This window comes from Xiphophorus hellerii, chromosome 17 (genome assembly GCF_003331165.1).
Source record: "Xiphophorus hellerii strain 12219 chromosome 17, Xiphophorus_hellerii-4.1, whole genome shotgun sequence".
Classification (NCBI taxonomy): Eukaryota; Metazoa; Chordata; class Actinopteri; order Cyprinodontiformes; family Poeciliidae; genus Xiphophorus; species Xiphophorus hellerii.
In genome coordinates, this window is record NC_045688.1 from 10,340,927 (window position 1) to 10,364,775 (window position 23,849).

At 37.3% G+C, this 23,849-nt stretch overlaps 2 protein-coding genes across 3 annotated transcripts in view; one reads left to right on the plus strand and one right to left on the minus strand.

The window, feature by feature from the left end:
• The window catches only part of phtf2 (putative homeodomain transcription factor 2), a 36,685-nt gene extending 28,057 nt beyond the window's left edge, over window positions 1–8,628 (minus strand). Inside the window, exons 1-2 of the mRNA XM_032590160.1 lie at window positions 8,606–8,628; window positions 3,773–3,851 (exon numbers count right to left, since the gene is read on the minus strand). Coding sequence (XP_032446051.1) covers window positions 3,773–3,817 — 45 coding nt within the window. The 5' untranslated portion in view covers window positions 3,818–3,851; window positions 8,606–8,628. The remainder of the gene's footprint in view (window positions 1–3,772; window positions 3,852–8,605) is intronic.
• An 11,883-nt stretch (window positions 8,629–20,511) lies between these two features.
• LOC116736726 (transmembrane protein 60) lies at window positions 20,512–22,556 on the plus strand. 2 transcript variants are annotated; one of them, XM_032589432.1, is made up of 3 exons: window positions 20,517–20,708; window positions 21,010–21,097; window positions 21,602–22,556. In XM_032589432.1, exons 2-3 carry the CDS (start codon window positions 21,014–21,016, stop codon window positions 21,917–21,919), a joined length of 402 nt encoding a protein of 133 aa, XP_032445323.1. In that variant the 5' UTR covers window positions 20,517–20,708; window positions 21,010–21,013; the 3' UTR covers window positions 21,920–22,556. The 2 variants fall into 2 exon arrangements, with proteins under 2 accessions (XP_032445324.1, XP_032445323.1); XM_032589433.1 differs by lacking the exon at window positions 21,010–21,097 and having other exon boundaries at window positions 20,512–20,708.
• The last annotated feature ends 1,293 nt before the right edge of the window (window positions 22,557–23,849 follow it).

Sequence of the window (23,849 nt, forward strand, 5' to 3'; positions counted from 1 at the left end):
CCTTTAATACACTCAGATTAAACTCACTGCTTGGATATAAGGAAAAAGAAAACATTCCTTGCTCTTATATGGAAAGTAAAACAAACAATGAGTGTTACCCAACAGGTTTTTTGCAGCTGAATGAATCATAACAAATATAAAAGCCCCAAATTAGCATTCCCGTCACGAATAACAAATGCTTCAATGCTATGTGGATGACCTCTTCTTCCTGCTTCCTTCCAGTCTTCACACCTCCCACTGTCAATCAGTCTCCCTTTTATACATATTTCCACATGTGTGTTTAGGTGTGGTCACATGTTGCTGGAGCAGGTGGAAATTTCACACTACTAAAATGCAATGATATCTAAATTAAAAGGTTTATTGCTTAGATTATAAATGCCTTTTGCTGAATATACTTGTCATGTTACATAAAAACAAAGATAGTTTCTTAATTGTTGTTGTGTTTGGAGCTAAAATTAAGCATAAAGTGATTAAAATATAATTAAACACACACATGTTTTTATTATTAAACTGCAACAACTAATTTCCATTTTAAAACGGAAGAAATTTGACTACCAAAGTTGTTTTAGAGACAAAACATGTAAACAGAAAACAACTGCATCATAGTTTTGTTTCTGTTTTCCCTGTTTAATGATTTTCTGAGAAATCATAAAACAGGAAGAATGAAAAGAAGCTGAAGTACAAAAAGTAAACCACATCTGACATGACTTTCACATTTTTGGTGTCTTATCTATTTTCACTTGTATTTTTAAGGATGTTTCATGGATGGAGGAGTTAAAAGCAGTCAAGAATTGGCTCTCTGTGTTGGTGTAATACAGCAGAACCCACGACTGAAAGCTTGATACTAGATAATGTGTAAAAGTTCCCCTCTGGTCTAAATATAAACATCCTCCACAAACATCCCACTGCATCCAGAGAGAATCTTCACACCAACACTTTGCACTTATGTAAATAAATTAACATTCACAACTCTCGCCCACAGACTGAAAACCTAAACTGTTTGGCTTCACTTCACTCCTCAAACTTTAAATTCTTCAGACAACTGAAGCAAAAGCAGATTATTTCGTTAGTAATTGTGGAAATTAAAGACATATTACTAATCGAAACACTCACAATTATGATAATTCATCTCCAAAATAAGCTGAAAAAGGGGCTTCACTGCTTGGCTGCACAGACATATTGCTATCTGGCACCCAGCAGATTCAGAGTGCATGACCCATCACTGTGATCTGGGCCTAACTCGGCTGTGTAGTCAGAGAAAAAACGGCTCTCAACATAGCAACGATTCGAGTCTATTTGCAGCAGGCTTCCAGACAGAGTCAGAAATACACTGTGACTCATCGCCTGTGGCGCACACAGAGGCTGCAGATGACAGAATCAGTCTGAAATATGAAATAAACTATTAAGATTATTGACCAAGGTATAAGTCTGAGTGGTCTGTATAGGCCAGCTCAACATGCCAGGTTACTGATCTTCCAGTTTACACGCCTAACTAATGGAAAATACAGATAACTTGATACTTATGTGAATGAAGTTTGTTTAAAAGGAGCTCAATTAAATAATTCAGCAGTCATACAGGCTCTGCAGGATGATTCACTGAGCTAGATTACCTCAATTGTTCTGAGTTGGTGTGTGTAAAGGTGCCACAGAATATACTTGCTGCATTTTCCACAACATGTGCAGGCAAAAGATGCCTGAGTGGGACAGATTAGCACAGCCAGACTGTTGGCAATATTTATGCAATAAAAGCAAACACCATGATTAAACTTTAATATTGTGCCATGTTATTTCACAAACAAAAATACGAACAGCCAACCATCATGGAGTCAAAGGAATTTTGAAGATGAAACAAATAAAAAGATTTCCCACCTTTGAAAAAAATTTTTTTTTGCAAAAGTCAGTTATTGTTCTGCAGATCCTCAGGTTTTAATGTTATTTTTTCAGTGTTTCCTGCAGAAGACTTCATGGATCTGATGTATGACTCATTCAAAATGTTTTGCCCATCTTCTTTGCCTTAATGTTGGATGACGAGGCAAAAATCCCTCACCAAATATCTAAAACTAAGCTTCTCCATCTACACCTTATGGACCCCTTACATGTTATCGTTTACATCTGGAAATTTTGCACATGTGCAAAAAAGCACACGCCCCCACCTCCCTTCAGCAGGGAGGTGGGGGCGTGACATCACACTGAAATGGGTCCATAATCCTGTTTGTTTGTCGGAGGTTTGCCTCAGACAAACAAACAGGGTGGAAGAGCGATAGCGCCTTGGAATCATGTCAAGATTGGTTTGGGTCGCTCATTTGAAAAGACCTTGAAATTGAGAGCAAAGAGTAAATGTGTCGAGCACAAAATCACGTTTCATTTTTGTTCTGAATCTTTGTGGCAAAACTCTAAAACAGGGTGTTGTTTTAAAATATTATGCCATGCTAATCTCATATTGATCCATGCCTAGATCACTTTTATAATCCCATAACACAACTTTTTCCACCTGTTAAGGCTTGCATAGCACCTGGGAATCTCCTAAAGGAAGTTTTTTTTTATTAATCTAGCATGGCTTCAGCTCTTCACTTATCCTGTTTCAGTGCATGGCCAACCCAGCAAACTGAATGTCAATCTTTGCTTTCCAGCACCTGCCAACAGCATGCTGTTCACAGCTAACTTTAAGACGCCTTACCTTGATCCACAAACATTACTTTTGTTTGCATTTTATTCAGGTGTTCCAAGGTGGGGAAGATGGCAAGCAACTAAACTGAGTGACACATCTACGAAATAAACACCCTGACAACAGGTGTGCCTGCTTCTTAAAAAGGTTAATTCACTCTGACTCAGCGGCTGTCGTCCCGGGTGATGCTTCTGCCCAGACAAGCTTAGTTTGACACAAAACTCATGTAACAAGATCCACTGAGAGAGTTATCAACGTTGATCTGAATGCTTTCTGGTTTTTGTCCAGTTTCTGACATTTAATCTAGACGTATAATATCATCTAATACTTGAGCTAAATTAAATTCTCACTGTAATTATATCAAGACAAATTAAACTGAAGCTATAAAACGCAGCTTGGAGAAAGCTGTATTAGAGAAAACGGTGAGTATAAACTTTTAATTAAAGTCTAAAACTCGAGAGTTATGTTTTGTTTGGATGGTTTAAAATTCGAACAGGACCTCAGAGAGGAAAAAGGATGGAAGACAGGCAGAGGTTTCAGAGTAAAAACAAGCAGAGCAAAGAAGAGATAGATGTGGCTGGAATGACAAGAGACGCAGATGAGAGTGTAAGATGATGAGTGCAGGAGGAACGGTGCAGGAGTCCAGCAGAAGATCAGATATCCGAGACCATGGAAGAAGAGGACATATAACACCAGCCTGGCACACACTGAGCCGGACAACCTGAAACGTTTTGGCTTTCCGCATGTGTGCAGATGGAAAAGGGACAAGAAAGTGAGAAGCAACCCATCTCTGCGAAAATGTGTTGTCTAATTTTAACAGTAGTATACTTTATTGTTTATGGTCAAAAATAAAGTGTATTTTGTCCAGCTAACATTGTTCAGCAATAAGATACCACAACTCTGAGAAAAAGATCAAATGTTCTGCACATTTTTAAAGCAAACCTGATTTCAAGAGCACATTTTCTCTGCCTCATGATTTAAATCTGAATATCTGCCATGCTGTCTCTGCAGAATTATTACAAATCCCAACAAAATAAAAAATAAAAAAATAAAAGGAAACCTTGTTTTCAAATTAGAACGCATGTCTGAAACAACAAAACTTCTTACCTTTTTCTGGTACCAAACAACAGCATCTTTTACTTTGGAAGCCATTTACATTTCCTTCTCCCGCCTAGGGCATCTTAGGCTGAAACCACAGAGAGACACAGAAGAAGACAGCAGAGTGAGTGGCAACGTAATGAGGAGGCAGAGAGGGCGGCTGAGATCTACACCTGGAGAGAAGGTGTGTCTTGAGATCTAAAAAGAGTGAGGGAGGAGAACACACATGTATTTCCATCCTAAATAAAAATGAAAAGGTTTTCTTGGAGCAACTCCCATCTTTCTCTGAGTAAAGGTCAAAATGTCTAAACACGTTACATGATTATCCAGAGTACTGCTGGTATGTAGAGTAAAACATTTATTTTATATCACTGTAAATTCATGCTTACACATCACATCACCTGAACACCAAAACAGCAGGAGCCTAAAAACAATGAACTTATCTTATAATACGTTTCTTCTAAAATGTACATGTATCTTAACCTACAAAGGAGAATTATAATTCACTGGGAAACATGTAGAAAAACAGGTAGAGCAACTAATTACACTCAACTGACAACATTATACATCATTTAGTGTTAGCAGGCAAGAGGAATTTATTTGTTTGATACGTAAAAAATATGAATGTCACTCCACCTTATTCACAACTAGAAAAAAGCTCTAATCCCAATTTTTTAACAGTTGTTAAAAACATTCAGTTCTTTGAGTTAAAACTTGAAGGTTGACTGTAACTTTCTGTCATCCGCAGACACAGTGAGTTGCACACCTGCAATTTGTGAAGCCAGTTTTTAAATATCGCATCCTATTTTTGTCTGCACAGCTGGCAACACAACACTACAGACTGCACTCATTTCATCAATGTAACAAATCAGACTTTTTACAATAAAGTTAACAGTGAAAGTGCAACTATTGCCCATGTGATTAGCAGCTACACAGAAAGCAGCTGAAACACTAGTCAGTAAATGTTACAATGTTCAAAGAAAAGTGCAATTTGATACGAGAATAACGTTTTTCCAAGCTGTCTGCTCATAAGAAGCAAGAAGCACAATAAAATATATTACAGGCAAGATAACCAATAAGTCATATCAAAACAAAGAACATGCTAATGATAGCCTACTACTCTAGCTCACTGATTTATATGAAATCAATATCAAAAAAGAGATTTTTTAAAAGACTAATTGTAAATAAAATTTGATTGATTGATGGATTGAAGTCTGTTACGTCACCTGAAGCTCTGAATGCTGTTCAAAGGTTGTCGAACCAGAAACTCAAAAACAAAATTACTGACACCTAACATTTAGTTTCTGAATAGCTAGGTCAGGGGTGTCAAACTCCAGTCCTCAAGGGCCGCTGTCCTGCAGGTTTTAGATGTGCCACAGGTACAAAACACTGGAATGAAATGGCTTCATCACCTCCTCCTTGTGTAGATCAGTTCTCCTGAGCCTTGCTAATGACCTAATTATTCTATTCAGGTGCAGCAGAGGCACATCTAAAAGTTGCAGGACTGCGGCCCTCGAGGACTGGAGTTTGAGACCTGTGAGCTAGGTGACATCACAGAGACTATATCCATATTTTATAGAAAAAAACAACAAATAGGGCTTCAGTTTCACTTAAGTTTTTTACAAATATTTCTGAATTTTTTATAGATTGGAGAAACTTAACTGTCACTTCATCAAACTGCATTGAAGACGATACCCAAAAAATCATCTTTTTGTGTATTAAAAAAATAAATAGGATTAAAAGAATATGATTCAAATGTTTATTTTAACATTCCTAATACACACATATATCTATCTATATAAACATACACGCATATATACATAAATGTTTTGTTGAAACATAAGGTATCTCAGATTCATTGTAGCAATTCTCTTTCATAGCTTTGACAGCTTTTACATTTTAAATCAGCTTGACGTGAAACTTTTCTTTTCTTTTGCTTTGTTTATGATTTTGTCTGGTGCGCAGGTGCTTTATTTTTGCTGAGTTTTTCAAAAGAGCTTTTATATAAATAAAATATATTATTCTCATCAGTGGAGGTAATAAATGAACAGAAGATGTGGTTATTAAACAGCTATTCAGATAACACTCAGAGGTTTTTGTGGTTAGCCGCTATGCTTTCCGTCATACCCTGTCTTAACCCGTCTTCCTTCCTCATCTTCCTTTGAGACTCTTTGAATTTCTTTATTATTCTGTTACGCAAGTGTAGTATTGTCCGGCTGAGTGAGAGGGTGGCCCAGAAAGCAGAGCAGCTAAAGGGAAAGTTTTTTATTTAAGTTAAAGATAATTCATGTTATTTTCAAAATTATTGTAGTTAATGATAAGAGGCAAAACTAAATTTGTTCTTTTATTGCACTTCTCCCATTAGTAGTATTTTTAAAACCAGTTTCCGTCCGATTAAAAGTTTGTAGAGTAACGAAAGCATCTCTTATGCTTCTTTGCTCAGAGCTAAACTCTTGGTTTCAATATATTCAAGTGAAGACGTCCTGCTTTGCATGTGAAAACTCGACAGCGCAGCACACAGTCAACACTTTACAGAGTGCTTCTCTGTCAGTACTGAACAATTTTGCTGCCTGCTTTGAGGGCAGCAGTAACAAGTGCAAGGGCTAAAAATAAAAACCCTTAAGATTATCTTATGAGGCAGCTTGGTGACCATCTGCAGCCTGTGGCTCAAAGAAATGAGAGAGATCAGTTGATGCCAGCAAATTGTATCGTTCAACTAGCAAACCACAACATGCCACGTTTATATCAGTGATAAAGTTACCACTTCAGAGGCCTGCTAGTGTGAGCGCCTGACGTATGAAAACAAACTAAACCAATGTAAGAAATGTGTGAGAAGTTAAAACTAAACAGCAGGAAGAGGAGAACTTGTTCTGTTCTAGCTACATGGAAATGTTCTCAGGAATCTGACCATGCAAACTGTTTAAAGGTTTCTGTACACATGCATGCATAAAAAGCTGCAGGGGTGGTGTCAGTGTCTGTATGTATACATGCTGCAAGTTGCTCAGAGACATTATTGGAAACAGGAAGGAAGTCTCTCTCTCTCGCACTCTCCGACAGCTAGAACTGCCATCACACCTACCTTCATCTGTCAGTCCTAACATTTACTTATATGCATGATTCTGATGCAAATTGAAGCAAAATGAAAGAGATTTTTTATCCCAAAACCGGGATATTGTAGAAAAACAAGAACTAAGTTGACAGAAATTATTTTGACAAGTGATGACGTAACATAATTTTTAATAAACTGCTAAACTACTGAAAGGAAATGCAATTATATGAATCAAATAAACAACAATTGCTCAGTTATTCTGACTTAATCTGATATTTAATCAACTGGTCCATCCAGAAATCACAAACAGAACATATGACAAAATCCCCTGATGGTATTAAATTAATTTTAAAAAATTACAAGATTATGAGTATTGTTTTAGTTAAAAATCCTAACTTCAAACATTCAAACTATTAATACATTAATAGTTAAGTGCATTAAAGTGGTTTTGTTTATGGTTATAGAAATAATTTGGCAAAATCAGGGCACAAACCAGAAACTCGAAGCCATTTCAGTATCAGTGGAGGTCTTTAAATCAAAATGGATGTAAAGAGTTGGAAGTAATTAAAATATGGAGAAATAGAGAACAGCAATAATCATCCATTTAGTATTCAAAATTGGACCTAAGAGTAACTTGAAAGCAAAATCACCCTTCAAGCATATTAAGGTAGGTAATACATTTTTAATAAACAGCCAGTTTATCTAAACTAAGGTTTTCTCTTTTCTAACTAATTGGATTCATAAAAACGGATGAGAAATGCCTGGAAAATATCTAGACACAATATGTATTGTTTTAAAGCTTATTTTTTAGCAAACTGATAGTAATTCAAGAATGGCTACACACATTTTGAAGCAGAATCTCTTAAGAAAAGGTGTTTAGTATGTAGCGCCATTTAGTCACATTTTAGTGTTTTGGGGGGTTTTGAAGAAAAGTGACAATGTAGGGAAGATGAAAACCACTTGCTATCAAGTCTAACAGCTGACAAAGTGCAGACACACAGATACATGCTCACCACACGGAGCAGGATGATGATGCTGAAGTCGGTTCCTGATTCTGAATTTATAATTACGTGGTAAATTAACTATCAGTAGTTTAAATCTTTAAAATATAAACTGCTGAGGCCTTTGTAAAACAGTTTTAAAAGTTGGATATTATATTTACCTTCAAGTCTTTAACCACCTTGCAAGTTAAAAAATATTGTCGCAAAAACCCCCCTCCAAAAACACACATCACCATGAGGTATTCAGGAAGCAGTTGCAATAAAGTACATCCATGTAAACAAACCCAAAGGAGCAACACCCCACCATTACTGGAGTATGACACAAACTCTCAGATTGGCAACTCTCTGACCACAAATCCTCCTCATGCTGAAACAGCGATAGGAAAAACAGCAAGAGCCTCTTTATTTAAAGCCTTTAAATCCTATTTTCATCTTCACTGAGATTCTACACACATTGTTAGACAAAAACAATCCCAGAGATGCTCATTATTGCCTAATGCAGCTTCAATCATCAGCCTAAGTGTGTGATGAGGGGTAATTACCCCTGTAAAACATTGTTTTCCAAAATATATGAGGGTTATCCTCTAGGATAATCATGAAACGCAGCTTAAAGCACTGACACAAAAACACTTATTATCCCAAGATGGTCACAAGAGGAAAATCGCACAAATTCAAGAAGTGATTTATAAGAAAATCCTACATTTATGAGCCAGCTTTAGGCATTGATGCGACAAAAATCTGTCTACAACAAAACTTATTCCAAAAACAGCTCTTAGGGAAGATTTTCCATACCCATGTTCACACAGCCTGCAGCCTTGAATCTTGCCAAATCTGTCTGACCAGCAGTGTGTCTGAACTGACCTATTTACAGAGAGAGCAGTCAAGTCGGACAGTCTGCGCTAAGTAGGCCATGGTTTAAATGAGGGTTATTGTGCTCATGGCATGAGTTTCTGAACGCGTGCAAGCAGCCGGTGTGTGTCCAGAGCTAGGTATGAATAATTACTAAACCCAAAAAAACAGATAAACCACAGAGAGTTTGTTGTTTTCTACTGGGCTGCTTGCGTGCACATTAATACCACACAAAAAACTAACACCTTGCTGAACTCTCAAACACTGGGATTTTCCACAAATCAAGGACTAAAATGAATTCACCATAACCAATTCAGAGCTATGAGAGTGGGTGTGGTGAGTGAGCTTAGGTGAAAATGGGTGTGTATGTGAAAGCCATGTGTCACTCAAGGGTATTGTTTTATACAACTTCTAATTTCTTTCTTACATAATACAAAATGTCATTGCCCTACCCTCCGCAGCTGTAACAGCTTCATATCTCAACGGAATGCTTCATATTTCAAGGTGTGTTTATGGAAATATCGGACCATTCTTCCAGGAGAGGTTTAATGAGGTCAGGCACTAATGTTGGACAAAGAGGCCTGGCTCAGTCTACGCTCCAATTCCTCAGGTTGGTCTCAGCCTGCCTTAATATTGAGTAGCGAGGGAACTTGGCAAGTTATTTCACCTTTGGCATTTTATCACTTAGCTCCGGAGAGCAACACATTCTTTCATAAAAGTTGGAACTGTGGCCACGGAACTGGTGACTAAGTATTATTATATAATTAGTCAAAACGCTATTAATCTGCTAAGCCTGTCTGTCGCAATAAACAATCTTGTGATAAATTAAAATGAACTCCATCATTTCTATTCAGCTATTTAATATAGGTTTACTTTATAATCCATTTAATTTATGGTTTTGGTTGTGTGTAGTTTTTATTTTTTTGTGTTTGTTGTTTCATTTTAGATATTCTAAATATCTAAAGTAAGTGTGACGTGTTCTGTACAAAATTAAAGAGCATGAGTCTTTGAGAGGGCAAACTTGTTACGCCATTATAAATGTTACTTAAAAACAAAATATTATTGCATCATCACATTTTTTTGGACACTTTATCACCCAGGAAAATTTGTTAGGCCTATTATCTGCCATGTTTTTTTCGATGACCTGATGCAGCGACTCAATCTTTTCTCATCAGTTTGCACTGTGACCAGTTTATCACGTACCTATTAGTGACTTTACTGGTGTTGATGTCTGGCTTCAGCCAAGTCAAAGTTGAGGCTTAAATCTGATTAAAATGCTGCAACATGCAATCAAAGAGGCTGATAATAATTAAAAATCATCCAGTGTTGCTTAATTTTTTAAAATTAACTTAAACATGTCTGAAGGTTTGTTTTGTAAATTAGAATCAAGAGCAACCCTTGTTTATTTTTGATCATACCTTGATCTTAGTGAAGCATAGAAAACTGTGTTAGGCTGCTGCGGCGTAAGCTTGCTCCATCATATGTGTGTATATTTGTTGACTGCTATCCCAGAGGTCTGCAGCCTGAGGCTATGGAGTCACAAGTGGCTCTTTGATTCTTCCACAATAGTTCTTAATAACTTTGGTTAAAAATAATTTTAAAAAAACAGCTAATATTTTAAAATTTAGATATAAAGATTTTTCGGTTTCTTTCAGCTATATTAAAAAATTGTTTAACATTTGCGACTCTAAATGAGTTTTATTTGGCTGGCTTGAGCTTGACCCTCGCAGTATCCAAATGCAACAACACCAAAGTGATAAGCTTACAGAGCCAGGTTGTATCTTTTGAAGGCACAAAAACCCTCATCACTAACCTGCTGTGGTTGTCAAATTAAAGCTACAGCAGAGATTCGGAAGGCATATGTTTGAATTCAGCTTGATATAAATACAAACTGATGTCAGCGGTAAGTCAGGGGGAGATATCCTTCATGAATCTGCGATCTCGTGGTGTGTAACACTAGCTTCTGCCCTCCATCTCTGCTGGGTGGAGGCATGCGTGTTACAGCGATTTAGTATGTAGTATTCCTGCCAACAGGAAACCCGAGACTCCAGCCCAGGAGGCGATTAAAGGTCAAAGGATTGGTAATCGGTTCAAGAGTGTTTATCAGTAACAAGATGATGAAGACCTGGTTTGTATCGAGCAAGAAGATTCTCCTACTACCATAACTTACACCAAATGGCCCAACAATTCACTTTTACATTTGTAAAAGTGGGGAAGAATTTGACCGGTGGCTGCATCACAAGGACATGATTTTTACGGCAGCGAGCATAACCAATGTTTGCAAATAGGCTTGTCATAAACTCACCGAAGCAGGACAATTGGGATTAGAGAAATGCAACCTCCCGTGATCAGTCCTGATTTCTCCCGAGACATTCGGATGCCTCACCAAGCTGCAAAAATTGTAAACAATAGCATAACCAAAAGAGAATGCAAAGCAGCTAGCTGTGCAGAAAGGTCATGTAAAACTAGAGTGCTGCAGTTTGCTGGGCAGGAACCAAGTAACCGCAGATGAACTGAAACTTAAAAAAAGGTTTCTGCTGCTGCTGACTGTAGGCAGCAGACAAGTGCTAAAAATAAGAGCCCTGAGTTTGCGTCTTATGTGCGCTCCCAAAACAGGAAGTTTGTTTTCTAAATCCACACTCTTATTCCTCCATCTGTTTCAGTGAAGTGTTGTTGATGTGTAAGCAGAAAGGCTCTGTACACGTATGCGTCCATGTAGGCGGCTGACATGGTCGTAGCAACAGATGAAGCAGCTAAAACATGCAGCAGCAGAAAAACAAAAATAGTCTGAAGGGTTTGTGGAAGAACCGGGACTCACCTCTGATCTGGCCTCGTAGCTGAGTGACGGTTTGTCCTCACGACCAAAGATCTGCACAGAAAAGAGAGAGAAAATTTAGACCATATTTGGTATAAGAGGTAACCTACAGGAGCAACGATCTTGTTGTACGTATGTAAATACAAGCATAAAGCTTTTCTGATCCTTACAAAACAAGATTACATAATAATAATATATATATAAAGGGAAGAGCTTCAGTTCTTCCATCAAACTCCTCATGTAACAAAAAGGTTTGACATTTTTCCAACCAGAATTCTGACAAATTTATCCACATAAAAACGTCATACTTTTAGATCAACATTCCAGAGTTATCTAAAAAGTAACTCTGTCCATTATCCTTTATGTTTACTTTAAAATGTGAAATACAAAAATTTATAATGAATTGTTAGCTGATATTTCTACAATAAAAGGGTTTTGAAAAAGGAAACTGCATAAAACAAGAAAAGGAAGGCAGAAAGAAAGAAAAAAGGAAGGACAGGAGTAAGAAGAAGGAAAGAGTCGCAAGAGAGGAAGGAAGTAGGAAAGATAAATAAAGAAGAGAAAAACTCAAGAAAGGAAGAATGATAGCATTTAAGGAAGGAAACAAAGGATAGAAAGGAGGAAACAGGAACGGAAAGACAGGAGGAATAATACAAAGAAGAAAGGATTAAGAAAGAAGGACAAAGGAAGAATGAACAAAAAGAAGATATGGAGGACACAGAACGAAGTAAGAAAGCACTTTTAATAAAAGGAAAGAAAGGAAGAACTCTAAGAAAGGACGCTTGAGTTAAATTTTGGGGCACGCCATAAATGTCAAGGCTCCTGCAGCTTTTAGTTCGCAGTTCAACACACCTGAATGAAACAGCTGTGTGTGAACACAGACTATCTACTATATCCTACAGACTTTACTGCATACTGTAGCCTAATGTCCTAATTATTTGATACAGCTGATACAGAGAATTTGCAGGACACCGGCTCCTGAGGACAATCCCATTAGGCTGAGCTCAACCTAAACAAATGAGCCAACTAATTAACCAACTTGTCCTATTTGTGTTACTCTGTAAAACCAATCAATAGGAATAATAAATATTCAGCTTTTTAATAACTAAAGTATCTCATTTTGAAGTGGCTGAAACAGGAGTTTACGATTCCTTATTCTTTATGTTGGTTGTCTACGTTATACTCGCCCAAAATGACTTAAATTAAACCGCTGAAGCTGGTAAAAACTGAGGCTATAAATGTAGTTCCTTAAGTGGTGCAAATTGGCGACAGAAGTGAAGAAACACTGGCTCATTTCAGAGAGAGTATCAGAGTTATGCAACGTCTCCCCGTCATATGGGAACAAATAAATTAGCTGGTTTGAATCAACCAAGCCAGTGGTAAAAACAGCTTTGCACTGATTACTTGCAGAAGTTTGTCTGCTTTTCAGGACCATGTGAGCAGATACAGGCTGTCTTTTATTTGCAGGCCAAACTAATCATAGCATTAGTAGTTATTAGCTCACTGCTACCAAGAGAAACCCCACAAGTCCTCAACAAATGGAAGAGCTCCAGTAAACCTACAGTAGGTAAAATATTTAGCGCTGCTCTCGAGTCCACTGAAAAACAGAGACTATTTCCATTAAACCCTTGACATGCTTCCACATTTGCAAGCTCTACTCATTTAAACTTAATTTGCATACCAGTCTTAGTTAGTAAACAAATTACACCTCAAGGGTGTTTTTCAGATGTCAAAACAAAATAAAACCAAATAATAAAAAAGGACATTTAAAAGTTTGAATCTGCATCTAAAATTTAGGTGCCTCTGCCCACAGCTGCTCCGTTTACTCAATCACTGCAGTTTCATATAAACTGTCGGGGAAAAACATGCAAGAAGCGACTTCAAGATTCATTGACTGGATGCAATGTTTAATCTTGGGTTAGAACTTTGTTTTTTCTTACATTAACTCTGCAATGCATTTCAAAATAAAGTGTGATGAGCATTCATCCAAATAAAAACAGTGAATGTGATGGCTTTTAGTCAATGAATGGATTCATGTATTTTTTCTTTAACCACACAAAAGAGCCACACAAAAATCAGGATTTTTGCTGCAAATATCCCTAAATCTGAGTAACAAATATCCAAACCCCTAAATGAAGACATAGTTGGTTATAGAGAAAAAATGTAGAAACAAAGATATTGTATTAACTTTGGTTGTATTCAGTAAGCCATGATTTTTACCACATAAAATCTAAAATGTTATCCATTAACATACAAAACTGGATTAAAAAGAAGATGTAGATTCTCTTAATTTAACATCAGATCACAGTTCCTTTTTATTGCTGCCAGTTCTATGCTTTAAAATATTTGTGGTGTGCCTGAAAGGGAAATATAAATAGGAATGTCATTGCCAGAACTTACTCCTGAAAGTAAACTGAAGTACTTATTTTTCTGTTATTCTCCACAGTCATCGCTTTTGCTGCTTATATCAAAATGACACTTGATCTGCTTATATCGAGTTTAGTTTGTGGGACTACGGATTGCTGCAGAAAAAAGTCTTTCATCCTGACAGATTTTTAATTAGTACTTAGCGTTGCGTTAACGTAGGGTGTGACAGACTTAGCAACTGATTTACGCCTCTCACAGCTAAATTAGACTCAAACATATAGCTAAGCAGAAAACCTTCTAGGAGAATTTGCTAAATGCAACGATTACTTACTTTTTTCCAGAATCCAAGCATTAAAGGCATGGACTCGGCTTTATAGCATCTCCCGTCTGGAAGTAATATTGTTCTGAAGTTGCCAAGCCAGAGTACCAACTTGAATCTGAGAGAATGCGTGGAGGAGCTAAAGATTAAGGCAAATGCAAATTTGACCCTCATTTCCCACAGTTTCATTATCTTTAGAGAGATACCGGTGACCAAATCAGATTTCTGAAAGGTTGCCAAGATTCCCAAACCCAAAATGTTCGATGACATAAAAGCTAAAAAAGATAAATCTGAGCCAATGTGCTGTACTCTCTTCATCCTTTTTCTTAGCCAATTTAGGTCTCCAACATCTTCCTTCAGTAACTACTTCCACAATGAAGAGTGGACTGTCGACTCTACACAAATAGTTTGTATTTTTGAGCTTCCAACCAGTCAGGGCTCATCAACCTGAAACAAACTAATCTGGTCAAAGGCCAGTTTTGTTGTGAATGTTCACCGACATCTTCTGCAACAGCAATATAACCCGTGATATTTCATACTATGTTTAAAATACGTTAATATTACAATTTTATCAAATTTACAAGGTTTCCCCGAGAAAACTCGGTGGTTGGAGGCTAGGGCAGTCATTCGTTCACCAGCCCGTCGTGTTTTTGAGTTAAAAAATGTTTAAAGTTGACAGGAAAGTTGAAAATATCACTTGATAATTATGTATTATTGAAAGATTGGAAGATTAATACCTGAATACCAACTATAAAGTCTTAAAAAAAAATGCAAACATTTTAAAAAGATTTAAATATATAAGCAATGTAAACATAAAGCCTGCCAGGCTTATAATACACTAGGGGAAACTCTGGATTTAATTTTACTAGTCAAAGGAACCAAGTATAAAATGTTGCATTTGTGTCCCATTTGTTACAGTCACCCCATTTGATTTGGAGACGGCCTGGTGGAGACGTGTTTTCCATAGAGTGAAACATCTGACGAGAGCAAATAAAACAAGACTACTCAGGTTGCAACACAACCAGTAAGAATCCACTCCATAGTGAATCAGAGCAACAAGGCCAATAAATCTCACAACTCAGAATGTTTTATGCTTCTGTAAAATATACAATTGCCCTGCAGGTTTCTGCGTTGTCGCTGAAACATAAAATGACAGCAGTCCTGTGTGTAATGTAACCATACTGCAGCTGGTGACGTAACCAGCTGCAGTATGGTTACATGGCGAACGACACAAAACACACCACTGAGACAAGTGAGAGAGAGGCGATACAAAGAGTCCACATTAAAGTACAACATGTGAGCACTAACATTAAATCAGGCAGTTGCATCAAACGACACGCCCTAAACAAAGGCGGATTTTGAGCCTTTTGACAAACTGATGCACTGCTATGCTGACAGACAGGTACTACTGAGGACAACTGTCTCAAATGTTTCCGCTCAAAGATGCAGACTCTCACTTCTTGCTTACATAATTGCATTTCTCACAGAACATGCCTGACCTGGGCTTTAACTCTGTAGGAAGACAAATGTTGACTTTTCCTCTGGTGTTTTACCCAAACTTAGCGATTGAACCCTATTGTTCGGTCTTTCAATGCTAAGTTCCCCAACAGGGTCAGGAAGTACCACAACCTGAAAAATCTTGGTTGAGCAAGATCTCTGTGATCCACTGTATCAGATTAATCAAATTTTTAAGTTGAGAACATGTATACAGAGCAAATGGAGCATGTTTTATATGAAATATCACGTATGTTTCATAAAATCTTACCAAAACAGTACTCCTTATAAAACTCTCTAAAGGGGAAACAGTCAAATCTGCCAGCTGTAGCTCCAGATCATCTTGAGAACAGTTGTTTCCATTTTATTATTTTTGGAGCATTATTTTTATGTTCAATTTGGTCTAATGTTATTAATATTTTATATATTTGTTTAATGAGACAGAAAATAATATTTAGGAGCAAAAAACAGCCATTTTAGATTTAGAAATGTAGGACTTGATGGCAAGTACGATAAATAATTAAATCTCCAGCTGAAGTTGTGAATGACAAATGTATGCACTGATGTCCCAAAATGATGAGTGAAGCCACACCTTTTTTCTTCATTAGTGCCTCTATAGATTTGGTGGTGGAGACATTTCTGTTAACATTGAAATTTGGTGTGATAAGATGTTTCCTGATTCACTAAAATGCCCGGTCTGACTTCTGCACCATAGACAGCGCTATACAACTATGCTGATAATCGCACTACTAGGTAAAATGTCAGTGTCTCAAATGAGATAACTCATCTTTTATATGTCAAAAAGTGAAAACAAGTTTTTTGTAAACACTGATTTAGCAAATGGAAATGGAAACACCCATGGCATAAACATACTGCTAATTAAAAAGCAAAGAGTTGGGATTAAGCAGCAGCTAAACAGCTTTCTTGTCTTATCAATTAAGATAAGACATTCCTTTGTCAGTATAAAGGAATGGAAGCCAAGCATATTACTCTAAAACATGTCAGTCAGTCCTTTGTTAAGTTACTGTTGAACAGTGTTTGTGCAAACTAGTCATAGAAGAAGTCACATACCAGCTCCAATACATGTCTAAACCAATTAAGATAAACTACATTCTAGACCAGCGTTCAAAGAGAGTCAAATGAAAATGCTGCATCATCTTGCAGCTAATCATTTCTATAGCAGTCAAAAGTTTTAAAAACAAAGTGTAATCTGCTCAACACGTTCACATTTATTTGACAAATGGTAAATATGCAATACTTTTATTTCTGACACATAGACTAATAAAATGATGGCAAATATATCTCCAATATGGAAAGATTTGACGCAAGAGTCTTGCCATACAAGGTGCCCACATCACTGGTTGTGCCACAACTGGTGGCAACAACTCCAATTGTTTGAGTCATTTTTGTTATTCTGTAGAGTTGTAATAATACAGCCACACTGCGGAGGTTTTGCACATAAACAGCGTCTTTAAAGGTCATGCACACCTGTCGAAATAAGCAATTATTCAATTAACAATTAGCTTGATCATTTCCATTCTTATGAATATTTTTTGAAGGGCAATTTTGTTTACAGAGACTTCGAAATCATTTTTTTTATGGATTTGGTTGTATGTGGCTTTTATTTCCTTTTATGAATTGCTTTTTGTGGTTGTATTTTATTTAGGATATTTAAAAAAAATCCAGTGTGGAGTGTTCTCTACAAAGTTACAGTTTGTTAGTCTTTGAGAGGGTCAACTTGAAATATATCACTTGAAAATGGTTTCAAAATGGCAATATTATTGTAATAATTTTTAGATACAAAGTAGTTAAATTTTAGGATATTTCAGCCCACTGTGCTGATATTGCTTGTGAAATTCAGCCACAAAAAGAAGTACAACCCTCGTGATCTGAGATTCAATGAAACAGGACCAGGCTGGTTTGGATAGCCTCTCCCTTCAACAGGTGACATTCTAATTTAAAAACTGCATTTTGATAACCAAAAGTCAAGATACTTTGGTTATCTTGACCTTCATTCATTCATTCATTCATTGTTCACTTAGGAAGGAGACACACTCTTAAACTTTAATACAGATTTACATATTTAGAAACTTAACTACTCGCCAATATACTCAGAATAGATTTTTGTATGAGCCCTTAAATACTTTGTAATGCATTAATAGCATTACATGCTCTATTTTGGTAGTCAAGTGCTCCAATCTACCCAATTGCGCCAACAATCGGCTCAAACAGTTTAAATGGGGTTCAATTGGGGTTGAGTTGGTTCTTTTCTCCCGACATCTTTACCCCTCAAACACCAATAGAGTTTTGTGCCACTTGTCATGCCGACTTTCCCCAACTAATGGAGAATTTGTTTACCTTGGAAAAACAAGCTTATTTGCGTCTTCAGGTTATAGTTAGATCAATATTTGCTCATAATCCGGTAGCAGAGACAGCAACACCCAAAAATAAAAAAGAGCCATATTTTTATCATAAAAAGTGTCACAAAAAATACACACTGATCAAATAAAAGAAGAAAGAATCAAAGTTACCTCTTATCAGGAACTGCACGTTTACAGCAGTTACATCTTGTATGCAATTATACGCCTCAACAATACTAAATATAGGTTGGTCCAAGGTTTTCATATTAAGTGCAAATACAATGGTTTAACTTGTATCACATAAAAATAGCAAGCCAAAAGCAGCTTTGACAATAATTTAACATGTTTAGAAAATTGGATGCACACCGCAGGATGCATCTATGCTTTCACATTGTTAAAGTCAAAATCTTAGCCCATCATCTGAACATTACAGGTGAAGTTTAGACTCAGCAGATTGCAGTTTTTAGCTGACAGGATTGATAGCTGATGCTGTTTATAATCTATCTGCTCTGAGATTCAATGGGTTTTGTGTTCCTAAATGGTTGTCTGCATTGGATCCCTAAGTTATCGACCTGTCGTTGCCTTTCTATGATCTTGAACCTGTCGGGCCATTCTGCACAACTGCTGCTCATAAGATATGTTTTCTTTTTAACCATCCACTTCAAACAGTTGGGATCATTAAGCATAAAATCCCTGCAGAGCAGAAGTTTCTGAAATACACAGCCAAGTCCAAAGTCACTTAAATCCTCTTTTCTTTCCCCTCCATTCTGATGTTTGAACTTGATTTGCCACCTGTGTGCATAAGAAACTGGATAAAGCACTGCCTAATTCTACATAAAGTCTTCTCTCCCTCGTAAAGGTTCGTATTTCTTTGTCCTAAAAATAAAAACTAGATCTTGTAATTCAACATAATTTTGCGTCATGCATAATATGCATAGAGCCTTCTGTATTGTTGGTGCAAAGGCAAAACTGTATCTTAGAAAGGATGCTGACCCCGCCATCCAGCGAAAGACTGGTCTGTTAACATTGCTTGGTTTACTGAGAGCAACTACAGTTGAGTGAGCAAGAAATATTTAAACCCACTGAGTCATCCATCTCCTGCACCATGTTGAAAATAAACATAACTAGCAACCACAAATGAGCCACACGGCTAGTGTTTTTGTATTAAAATTGGATTAGTTCCGCATTAACCCTTTAATGTTTGCTCGCTGTAGATATAGCCGAATTTAAACGTTTAGCTTAAAGGGTTGTTAGTTGGGTGACTTCAGTACAGGAGGAGGGGGAAGGTAGTGTTGCTGCGTTTTTCAGTGAAACAAAAGATCGTAACCTTTGTGGTGCTGTAGCGGCATGCGAAGCAGCTATTTTTAAAAGCTAATTACCATGTGTTGGGGCGCAGAAACTGTTTTCCACCCGTCTTTTCGGCTGCTTTAGCTCAAGCCAAGCTACACAGTTAGCTAAGCCACCGGCGGCAGCCACAAAGAGCCCGCACAGCTGTACTCAATATCTCTGAACGAGCATAAGCTCCGTCTTACCTCCTTTTCACGCCGCAGTTGTCCCAGGTCCACTCCGTCAAACCAATACCTGTGCTATCTGAAGGTGAACTGTGGCGCAAAGAGTTAGCGAGCTTTCCCCACTGTCTGGAGGAGATGCTCAGAGTCCTGCTCGGTGATGTTTGAAACGCTAGCTTTCCCCTTTCTAACGCTCAGTGCGAAAATACTACTTGGAGCATATTACCGTAAAGCTTCGTGAGAACGTGAAGTTACATTTTGATCAACTTAAACTTGACCATCGGTTTACACAACGAATTGTATAAATTGATTCAAAACAATATTTATATGAAAAGTACAAATCCCGCTGTTTTTGTTATCAATAGATGTGCGTAAAATTGGATACAACTATAAACATATGAAATAGTGGGGGAAAAAAACACTACTGCCCTCTAGTGGACATCTAACCTAACCACAGACTGTGCGCCTTTACAAAACCTTTACGGTTTGACGCCAAAATGGTTGCACATGTTCTAGATATGCAAGAGAAAACGGCTACCGTCAGGGCGGTCGACATATTGTGACTGGCACAGCTGTTTAACTTCGCTTTGAGACCAGGGATTTAGTATAAAAGAAACATTAAGTTTACATATAAAAATAAACAATGAATAAATTATAAATGTAGAACATTTGCTCATTTTAGAACTAATGATGACCATTAAAATAAAAATAAAAAATATACCAAAGAACTACATTTAACTAACCTAGCTTTAACTGTATTAAGTTCAGCTATTTTGTTTTGTCAAAAAAATATTTAGGAGTGGCGGTACAATAATGTTTTCAAATGTACCAAAGCACCACATTTAATTTATTTGTAGCTATAATAACAACCAAACCTATTTGCTTCCAACAAAGATGCAACTTAAAACATGGCGGTGACGTTGACGTGCGCCGTTCAACTTCTACTCTTTTATGTCTATGGAACGTACGACCAACGTAAAGGAGGAAAAGCAAAATAACCAATCGTATTCTTGGAGGGGCGGGACAAACCCGAATATAACGGGACTGTGGTCATTATTACTGCCGTGGACTATAATAATCTTAATAATATAACTGGTAGGCAGTGACATAATTGTGATTATCTATGTTTGAGGTGCAGAAAGAGACAAGAGGATGCTTGACAGAGAGTTGGGAATACACTAATGTAAGTCAACTAATGGATTAGCACAATGCTATTTGAGCTAGCCGAGAGCAACCCGTTGCTTACAATGAATGAAAAGCTTTAATTGAATACATATAGATTCAGTTTGTACTACATCAAATGATTATTTTTTCTAGCAAGACTGTAACTTACAGGCTTATTGTGGTAAAGGATCGATCCGCTGTTCTTCTTGGCTTCATACGATTCTATTACAAGCAATAAGCGATTATCGTCATTGATAAAGCAGTAGCTTTTTGCGTGTTTACCATGGATTAATTTTCTCCTCTGATGTGCGTCCGCATAGTGAGATGTCTCTGGCCCAGAGGGTGTTGTTGACCTGGGTCTTTACCCTGGTGTTTCTCATCATGCTGGTGCTCAAACTGGATGGGAAGGTATACTGACCTCTCTTTGTGGTCGGAACTATTTTATTGTTTTAATTTTAGATTCAACAAATAAAAAATAATTGTGGTGTGTACTTGTATTAATTTCCTGTGATACAATACCTTCTGGTAGAATTACAGCTACAGGTATTTCACAGCTAGAGACTGGTTGCAGTAGCTTAGACTTTTCAGATGGACTCCGATCTAGACTTTGACTAGACCATTCTAGCATTAATATTCTTTGATCTAGACCCGATCCATCATTGTACTTCTGGTCTCATGTTTCAAGTTGGCCAGCTGGACTGTAAACCTCTACCTTTTTCTACTGAGACTAAATATTCACTATTAATACAATAGTTATATTTGTTTGGACTGGATTTTATTTTATGGTATTAGAGTAAAGGAGCTCGAAAACAAATGCGCACAACACTTTTCGGATCTGTACTCATTAATTTCCCCTTTATTTCACAATTATTCAATACCTTAATCATGATCATCTCCTCTTCCTCATTCCAGGTGCAATGGAACTGGTTCCTCATCTTTCTCCCAGTCTGGGTCTTCGACGGCATCCTCATCCTCATGCTCGCCGTCAAGATGGCGGGGCGCTGCAAACTCGGGTACGACCTGCGCAACGGCTCGTCGTCCCTGCGCCTACGCACCTGGTACTTGACCGCCATGCTGCTCAAACTGGGCTTCTGCCTGACGCTGTGCGCCAAGCTGGAGAAGCTGGCCGACGTGAAGCTGACGTTTGTCTGCATACCTCTGTGGACCATGCTGCTGGGAGCACTGGTGGAGCTGGGGCTGAATATTTGTCCTGAAAGACGAGAGGCTTGAAGCAGTCTCGTCTCAACACTTTCTGAGTAAGAGAACAGCCCTCTAAAATAAGCCGCTAGTTGGTCAATCAATCCCCAGAGCTTCAATTCTTTATTGAAGAGCAGCTGTTTGTTAATCTACTGTGAAGCCAACACTGAAGAAAAAAAAAATTCTCATGATCAGTATTGTTTTTTTTTTTAGTATTTAAATTGTTTACTTTGTAATTGTTATACTTGAGTAACATGTGCTTTGGCTGCGTTCCTCCACACTTCTTTCATTCCTCAGCTGGCAAATTGGGAGTTAGCTTAGCTGCTAGCACTCACCATCCTGTCATTTATCCTCTGGCTGCTCCTGGATTTCTACAAGCTCCTTTTTCTACTCTATAAGTAGTAATGTGTCTCGAACTGTCACTCTCTTTGCATGCAGAGTAAATCCAAATTAAACCCTTTCTACCAGCAGTTTATTTGTGGATTGGATCTCAGTCGAATTCATTCTTGTACCACTAATGTTTATTTTGTGCCAACAATTGCTCCAAACACTTTTTTCCCCAGTATATATATATATATTTTTGCACTTTATTTAACAAAAAAAAAAAGAAAACAACACTGTTTAAGACTGTATGCATGTGATGTAATTAATAAATGTCTGATTTCTATTACACTGAGTGTTTCTTTTTGTTACAGTTCATATTCATACTTAAGAATTTACAAATGTAGGAGGCTCACTTATTAGGAGATAATAAAGCTGTTGGGGAAAATCTAAACAAGACAACCTGAAATAGCCTGAGGAGGAGGCGGGACACTGCCAGAAGAGTGGCTGCCCTTTAAAGGAAACTTCAGCTCATCTGACGTGCAGCCAGCACACTGCACATGCACGAGTTTGTCCAATATTACACAACACTTAACAAGTAATAACTCGACAGAAGAATAATAACAGGAGCATGAAATGATTCTCAGCAGGAATCTAAGAAGTAGGGAGAAAATTTGGTTTGGGGTGAATTTGAGCCAAAGCAAACCAGCACTGAATTATGTAGCCACCGCGTTAGAGTGTGTGTGGGTGTGTGTGTGTGTGTGTGTTGTCTGCCTGAATCACAGTGGTGGTCTTTGTGATGCAGACTGCAGGCAGTGTGCATACTGCCTGCATGTAAAAAACATACAGGCAGGTAAACAAAACACACAGAGAAGGAGAAAAATAACTACAAAGCAGAGACATGCATTAAAAAAAATTATCTATTTGTATTTAACATTATTTTCTCAAAAATGTTAAGTTGCTTGTTATATAGCTTCTATTCATGGATCTGTAACACAAATATGAACAACTGCTGCCATTAATTTTCAGTACTTTTGTTTTTATTTCTACGTCTGGTTCCGTTACTGAGGGTTTAATTCTCTTTCCTGAACAAAGGCAATGACAGACCTGTTAACTGCATGTCTGTCCCATAGAAAGTAAAAATGTCATTTCTCTTAGAACTGGACGATTTGTGATCACTTGTTCTAAACTCACATTAGTCATTCACTGTTCATTAACTGTGTGTGAACTGATACCAGCTGGTTTGTGTGATAATTTTTTGTAAGCTTTATGGAGTTTCATGTGAACTTTGTTTTTATTAACATAATCTCATTAACAGAGAACAGTGATATGTGTTTAAGGTCTTCTACTATCAGTAGGTCTTTTGCATTTAGCTTTTTTTTTTTTTATCACATTCTAGTGACGCTGGCAGATCTACGGTATTAGCATATAGCTAAGTCCAGCCTTTTGTCTGGGTGTGCAAGCCCAAGAAGAAAAATATGTAATTTACTCTGATTACTTTGCTCCTGTATTCAGACTAAATGCATCATTTTGTTACAATTTTAACTGAAATAGGATTTAATTGGATAAGAATTTGAACCTTTTTTTAAAAAATAAAAAAAATTGTCTTAAGATGACAAATGAGGATTTCAAACGAGAGAAC

Coding starts and splice junctions, on each gene's coding strand:
- LOC116736726 (XM_032589432.1), top strand. CDS start 21,014: ATGTCTCTGGCCCAGAGGGTGTTGTTGACCTGGGTCTTTACCCTGGTG. Junction 21,098..21,601: donor TGCTCAAACTGGATGGGAAG/GTATACTGACCT, acceptor TCCTCATTCCAG/GTGCAATGGAACTGGTTCCT.